The sequence below is a fragment of the Oncorhynchus tshawytscha genome, linkage group LG29 (genome assembly GCF_018296145.1).
Source record: "Oncorhynchus tshawytscha isolate Ot180627B linkage group LG29, Otsh_v2.0, whole genome shotgun sequence".
Lineage (NCBI taxonomy): Eukaryota > Metazoa > Chordata > Actinopteri > Salmoniformes > Salmonidae > Oncorhynchus > Oncorhynchus tshawytscha.
Window position 1 is genome coordinate 24,028,739 of NC_056457.1, and position 7,896 is coordinate 24,036,634.

Sequence of the window (7,896 nt, forward strand, 5' to 3'; positions counted from 1 at the left end):
ATCACCTCCTTGAAAAAAAAACCTGCTGGAGAAGACAGATTTTGGGCCTAGTTCTCACACTTCCCAGGATGATGGACCAGACTTGATATGCTTTGAAAATGAATAGCATGTGCGCCACCATTGGGTATTTGTAAAGTGTCATAGTGCATTACATAACCATTAACAGACAAGGAGCCAGCCATGCATTGGTGAGGATTTATTAGATAAGTGTTTGATACAACTGAAATTCAGCTCTTGAAAACTAACTAAACAAAAACAGCTTGACAAGTAGCAAAGAATAGGTTCCTGTTCCACAGGTTTCAGATTTACACCCCCCCCCCCGGTTCTGATGGACCAGTCCAGGTCAGAGTAGCCCAAGCTGGTGTTATGATGTAGAGTAGCCCAAGCTGGTGTTATGGAGTTGGTCAGCCAGTCTGCTGGTCTCAGCCTGTGTGGAGGCTGGCCCCAACGGCTTGTTCTTTTTAGGGCACACCTTCTGCAAAAGGAAACAGTAGTGGATTATAATACTACATATAGGGAAGCTACTTATCCACCATATACCCAATACCAGCGTTCACCTGCAGCTTTTTCCTCTCTGGGTCATGAACCACTCGGTGTCGTCTCACACTCTCCTAAGGAATATATAAACATTTCGTTTTACACCAAATATTCCACAAAGAGACAGATTGAGTTCTGCAAAACTATTTGCGAAGTGACAGGATACCATATTGTAACTGGAGCCTTGTCCCATGAGTTCACCTGCATAGCGAAGCGCTTGCCACAGCCTTCGTGGGTACAGGAGAAAGCCAGCTTGCCCTCATGGTCTGACACAACGTGGTTCTCCAGGTTGAAGTGGGTGGTGAAGGTCTTCTCACACCCAGTGGCGGAGCACTGGAACACCCTCTTGGGCGCACCGGAGTGGACCCGCAGCTGGTGCTGCTTCAAAAACCATGCCCCCAGGAACATCCTACTGCAGCTATCACACTGTAGCTTGACTGAACACACAACCGGTGAAGACTTTACAATCGGATCCGTTTTAAAGCTATATAATATTTAGGACCATGTGAGAGGGGTTCACAAGACAATGCAAAGGGATGAGTTGCAGCATGGTCAAGAGGGTGGCAGTGTTGGAGGGCCTACATACTTCTGTGCACAGCCTTCCTGTGCTTCTGATACTCTGACCAAGTCTTCCCCTGGAATGGACAGTCCTCCACAGCACAGGGGTAACCTGGGAAAGAGAAATGGCTCGATAAAACATCCACAGGACCTCTGATCAGACTTGTGGGTATGTGGCATGTGTAGGGCTCACCTTGGTGTACTTTCTCATGGCGCTTCAGTTGTCCAGGAGCAGCAAATTCTCTCGTACAGCCCTCAAAGATACACCTATGGGAAAGGGTCAGAGTTCAGCCTGATGTGGTAGAGTCCACATTCTCTTGTAGAGGCCTGTGTGTTATACTTACTGAAAGGGCAGCAGTTGTGTGTGTTTAATCTTGTGTGTTTTCAGTTGGTTCTTCTTATTGAACTCCATCCCACAGTGCACATGGTCACACTAGAACATCATTTACAGACCTTTGAATGAAAATTAGCATGCGGACCATTTGTCGTAGTCCAACATTGCCTTCACTATTCCTTCAGTCACACCTGGAGGTGGAAGTCAAGGAATCTGATGTTTACCCATCAACTGTTTCAGAACAGTGTCAAATGAAACCTAAGGCAATAGGGTGATGAATGTGAACCTCGGTTTAGCCTGAGTCATGAAAACATGGCATTGCCTACATGGTTGACGGCACCACTATGCAGATAGAAAGTAGCTTGTCTGTCGAATATTGATTAATTTTGACCCCCCCCACTTACTCTGCATGATGTCTGGTGTTGGTCATTCAGCTGGTTGAAATTAGATAAACTGCAGGAAAATATTCTTAAACAGGCAAAACGCAGGTCTACTTCTGTGGCAAGATGTCTGCCTATGACCGAAGGCAAGTGCACAAGACTACATGCACACATTCTAACAGAATGTTGACATAGTTTAGAGCATGGGCTTCAGTGCTGCTGCTCGAAATAAACCTCACATTTCAAGCAGCAGTAGAGTAAAGTCAAATGTCATTTCACTGAACTTTCTGGCTTAAGGAAAATGGCCACGATTTTTGCAGGGCTTTGTTTCAGACTAAACCAAGTGGTATCAGTGATTCATTAGGTGCGTCAAAGTCTGACTTCGGTTTAGCCAACCTTATAGTGCTTCTCCTGGTGCTGGTGAACGCGAGCCATGTGATTCTTCATGCTGGCATGTGTGACAAAGGCCTCGGAGCATCCTGCAGACTGACACCTGCAGACGCACAGAAACAGATGAGTGACCGGAGGGAAGGTTGGAAGAGGAATAATGAATTGCATGACTCCTAGCACAAAGGGTTGGCGCTCCTACTCGAGTTGATTCAGAAACATTTGGTTCAAAACCATTTACAACTAAACTGTAGCTTTGGTGCTAGTCTTTAAAAGGCAACAATGAGACATTGTTGAAGGCAGGAACAACCATACAGGCTCGTACACAACCGATCATTGACCGTGAACCATTGCCCTATAGGATAGTGAAGCTTCATACGCACGTGTATGGCTTCTCTCCACTGTGGCTCAGCCCGTGTCTGGTGAGCTGGTAGCGGGTACAAAAGCTCTTGTCACAGTTCTCGCACGAGAAGGGTTTCTGTCAAAGAGAAACGTGACCAAGTAACAAAACACGATAATACGTGTTTCTGACCGCAGACATTCATTCACGTTCAGTTGTATTTCACTTACGTCAATAGGCTCATTCTTTCTGATTAACAGAATTTCTAAATTCAGTACATAGGATCTGATCTGGACCATCTGTTGAAAGATGCCAGCTGGGCAGGATAGGTACTCACCAAACCTGTGTGCTTGCAAAGATGGGCATCTAATTTCCATGATTTATTGAAGGTGGCTTTGCAGTTGACAAAAGAACAAATAAAGCTTCTTTGGACTTCAATCCTTTCCCCCATCTTTAAGTGTACAGACGACAGTGTTTTGATAATGCAAAACCAATAGGTCAGGTCGTTTACCGGCCTACATGGGTTAACACCTGAGGACTATATATTTTATTGGGCGATACCACTGTTGGATAATACAGGGGTGTTTCAATCCACGCAATGGAAAGTGAACAAAATAGAAAGCAAAGTCTGGCTCTGTAATAGCCTAAATTAATTTCAGGCCTAAGTACTATCATTATTTTGGTGAAATATTGATGATTTATAAATTAATATTGGACACCTGCTTCGTGATTTTATTCAGCCATCACTCTACATTTGAACGTAGTTTTAGTTCCTGATTGGAGGAGGTTGGAACAGTGAATTGCTGTGCATTGACGCACACCTGACTTTAAAACAGCTTATAGCAAGGTACTGTAAAGCGTAGACTGATTATTTGATCTGGTTATGGCATATGTGAGAGCATGGGCAGCACAATTGAGGCCATCTCCATTTTGAAGTAGTCCATTTTCTTCTTCTGCTACTTCTATGAGTTGGTAAACAAACTGAAAGGCTGTATACTGCCACCTGAAATGTATTGCTTGAACAGGTATAAAGTCAAGGTTGGCGATTTACTGCCACCTGCCGTTATGAAATGTTTGCTCATGAGTATAATTCATTGGCTGATCCCACTGATCTGGATGGAATTATGTGATCCTTCCTTAACTCATAGGAGGTCCCACCCAGTTGACTACTTACAAAATGGTGAAAGTCCAATGGCACTGCCCATGACACAACCGGCTTTTGGGCATTAGAGTCCTCTATCAATCTCCATGAGTTAATTAATGACGCACTATGCAGAAATCACTCTGCCATTTCCTGGTTGCTAAAATTCAAACAGTTCACATAATTCCAGTTTATGTGACAAAACAAGCAAGTTTGGTGTAGAGAACCATTGTACCGTCTAAACTGCTGTGAAATATATTTTCTAGAACCCAAAATATTGTACTTTCAACTGTTTTAAGCTGGTGTACAAAATTGAAAGTAAAAGACAGAAATAGCACACAAAAAACAGCTCTACCACTTCTTAGACTTGCTTTCAATGAGATTGACAGATTTATAACCCACATTTCTATGTGAATTTGGTTGGGTCATCCAAAAAGTTACATATTGCAGCTTTAAACTTACATTCATGTCCTACTATGAAATAGGCTACTGCTTGAGATTGAGGCAAAATAGCCTCTTGCAAATGGATGTGATTGGGTTTCTGGCTCTGATTTCCAAGACCTAGATTAGTCCTAACTGTTATTGGTGAATTCAATAGACTAGACTAGTCATTGATCATTTTTACTGAACAGCAGTTGTTGCAATTCAGGTCTTTGAGCTTGCCTGTCTCTGATTGATTGTAGGCTTTAAAACTGTCATGCAGGCTCCTGACACTGTGCATCGCTATCTTCTGTCTGTGGTGTGTGTGTGCGCGCGCGATTGTAGTCTGAGCTGAGCGACTGTCTGTCTCCAGTCTTCACACACCCGTTACATTTACAGCCCTAATCGTGATCTTATCAACCTCCTCCATATTGTTCTATGATAGGTGTGATTTAGTCACAACCCAGTCTTCATTCTCCTGCTCTGTCCCAATGTGATGCTCTTCAAACCTGACTCCTCCAATCCTGTTGACAGTTCAACCCACTCCCAATTCTAAGACACTGCTCTTTATTTAGACTTAATTGGATTAACAGTATACTATGTTTCCACAAGGATACTTTAGTTGTGAATTCAGGAAAGCTTGACACAAATCAGAAAACAAAATAGAAAATCTTCAATCAAATGTGGTGTGTACATTACCTAACGACTAGAGACCAACTACCATTCACGTACCATGTGAAATCTTAGAATGGCTTCTCTGAATGAGGCCTATTGAGAACCCTAGGGCGGTACCTCTGCTCCCTCCACGCTTCAGGTCACCTGGCCTCTGTCGGCCGCCATCGTTATCAGCCTTTCCACCTCCACGTCTGGTCCCCGACTGTCCCAATCCCTTCACTGACAGGGGTCTGTATCTGTGTATGGCCATGGTCTACACTGATAACCACTCCTGGCAAGTGAAGGTGGAAGAAAGACCCTATCTGTCCACTATCACCTAGATGCATACAGTGCATTATGTGTAATCAGGCCAGAGACAAAGAAAGAGAACTGAGAGAGATGAAACTAGCAGGGTTGAGAGAACATGAAATCATGGAAACATTGTGAATTGGAAGAGAGAGACACAGTCTGATGTCTGTTGATATATCATCCCATATGGCTTCTGCTCTCCACCGTTCACCAGTGATGTGTGTTTGTGAGGCTTCTGCTCTCCACCGTCCACCAGTGGTGTGTGTTTGTGAGGCTTCTGCTCTCCACCGTTCACCAGAGTGTGTGTTTGTGAGGCTTCTGCTCTCCACCATTCACCAGTGGTGTGTGTTTGTGAGGCTTCTGCTCTCCACCATTCACCAGTGGTGTGTGTTTGTGTGGTTAATGTGTGACAGACAGGGTCGATATGGCTGCTCTGGGCTGCTGGCTGAGTTGACAGCCTCAATCTGTATGTCAAATGTGTGTGATTAAGGAGCACATAGTAATCCACTGCTTTTACACACAAGTCCCGTTCCACGCTCTCTCTCTCCTCACTCACTGTCTCTCAGACTGTTTACTTTTTCCTCCTTCAATCAGTAACTCCCATGAGTCAGCGCTCCAGATGAAGGCCTGTTCTGTCTGTGACAGCAGATTCACACACACAGCATATGTTTAACTATCCTTGTGGGGACATAACATGTATTTCCAATCAAAATCCTATTTTACGTAACACTAAACCTCACCCTTAAACCTAAAATAGCCTTTGTCCTCGTGGGGACCTGTGAAATGTCCCCATGAGGGAGAATTGTCCTTGTTTTAGTATCCTTGTGGGGATTTCCAGTACCCACATGGATAGTAATACAAGCCCACAGTTTCTGGAAGTTTCCTTATTTCTCTCACACTATTTGTCATATCCTTGTATATTCTATCTGGCAGGACTGATATCACTATGAGGAAAGAAAGATAGGCGAAACTGTAGGTCCCAACACCATACTGTTATCTGTACAACACCCAGGCCTCAATGTAGTCTATATTGATCAATAAGCAGGGATTTGGATGTGCCTTGCTGATTGATCACATTGATTTTGGGTTCATGTGTAACACCAGCTTGTGTTCGTTCAGATTGTTGGAGACTTATTACACCAGTTTGATAAGGCAGGTGTCTGTACCTTCTGCCCTTAGGGAGACAGCTAAGGATAACAGAGGGTTATACCGCCTCCCGAGACCCAGCAATTTATTTTTGTTCTCTAGTGGACATTCGTTTTAAGTCCGTATCTCTGAGGCCATACACGCCACTGCATTAAGTCCGGTTGTCCTTTTGGAAAGACGTTCTATGATATAATTTTCAATGATATCCCGCGTGGGGTTGTGATATTGACCACTATATTTTCCTGGTTCTTAAAAAAATATCTGGAGTCAAAATTAGTACTTTTTTTTTTTTTTAAGTGTGTAATTATTACTTACAATTTTTGTGAGTTTGATATTCAAATTGTTTCTAGTAAGTGAATATCTCAGGACTAGTTCAGTGAGTTGTTATCAAGAAATGCCATTTGTAGTGGACATTTCAAAAAGTAAAGTGATAAATTGTCATATCTTAAATTCACAATATGCCTCATTATACCTGAACATTTTTTAAACACTCGAGAGTCAGTTTATGCTCTTCCTCTCTACACTACTATAACCTTTCCAGCTGCTGCTACCATCTCAGGAAACTGGTCCTAATTGGAGTAAATATTGGGTAAAGTACTGAGGTGGGATGAGATAACATACAGTGTTTGTCAGATATCCAGTCAGCCATTCAGCCTCCACTGATTAAACAGCACACGTCAAGATACGACAGGGGTGGTCACTACACACACCAATCACAGAGTACACAGTCACACACACAAACTGCAGAACACAACACACACGTGTGACTGCATGGTCACATAACCAGAAAGATGTAACACCTGAAGAACAATGCATGCAATGTATACTCTATTGATTCTCAGCGAATGGTGCGATTGTACTTGGACATTTGGTGCTCAAACTGTCAAATCAGTGTTCTCTACTCATGTGGAAGGTGCTTATTTGTCCTATTTCACAAAATATGCATGAAATATGCATGAGATCTGGAAATGTTTTATTTTGGTTTCTCTCCCTGAGACATCTTCCAAGAGTGGAGTCATCTAGGACACAATCACCATTTAGTGCATTGCTTTCTCTGGAAATATAATCCCAGTATCTGTTCATCAGCATGCTTATAGGTACCTGGGTATTCAGTCACGGGAATGTAATTTCTCACATTGAAAACCAAAGCAGCCCATCGGAGCTCATAAACTTAACAAGGCACTTATCCTGGTGCACATTGCCCTCTGCTGGACTGACTGTCATTCCAACAGACATTCAAGGGGAACATTGAATAGGGTGCAAAGTTCAAAATGGTGTAAATAGATTGAGAATTTGGCACAAATCAGGTCTGCTTTGTACATTGACATGTCCAAGCTATTCTACTCAATATACCCCGGATTGTCTGCTTTATTTTGGGCAAGCAATTGCCTACACATGTACATTTTGGGGATTGGGTAACTCAAGTGTAGTATTCTTAGTGTACTTTGAGACTGTTGTGCTCGTCATTCTCAGCTCGCGGGTGAAATAGCATTTCACTTCACTCTGTGATCAATGGAGGAGAATCATCATGAACGTCAGCAGCAACATTGATCTCCCTGGTTAGACTCTACATTATAACTAAACACTCAATCTTCCCACTTTCTCTCCCAGTCATTGACATGCAGTAATAATGACTAACCCATGGTGTAATGCATCCATGCATAAAAGAGACTCAGGTCCACACATATCA

General features: G+C 43.0%; 1 protein-coding gene across 1 annotated transcript; it reads right to left on the reverse strand.

Moving 5' to 3' along the window:
* Window positions 1-181: 181 nt before the first annotated feature.
* gtf3ab (general transcription factor IIIA, b) lies at window positions 182-3,071 on the reverse strand. Its single transcript, XM_024392530.2, has 9 exons — window positions 2,874-3,071; window positions 2,580-2,674; window positions 2,206-2,302; window positions 1,440-1,528; window positions 1,289-1,362; window positions 1,124-1,207; window positions 739-974; window positions 558-611; window positions 182-475 (listed from the first exon to the last, which is right to left on the reverse strand). The coding sequence occupies exons 1-9, from the start codon at window positions 2,985-2,987 to the stop codon at window positions 365-367; spliced, it is 954 nt and encodes a 317-aa protein (XP_024248298.1). The 5' UTR covers window positions 2,988-3,071; the 3' UTR covers window positions 182-364.
* Window positions 3,072-7,896: the final 4,825 nt, after the last annotated feature.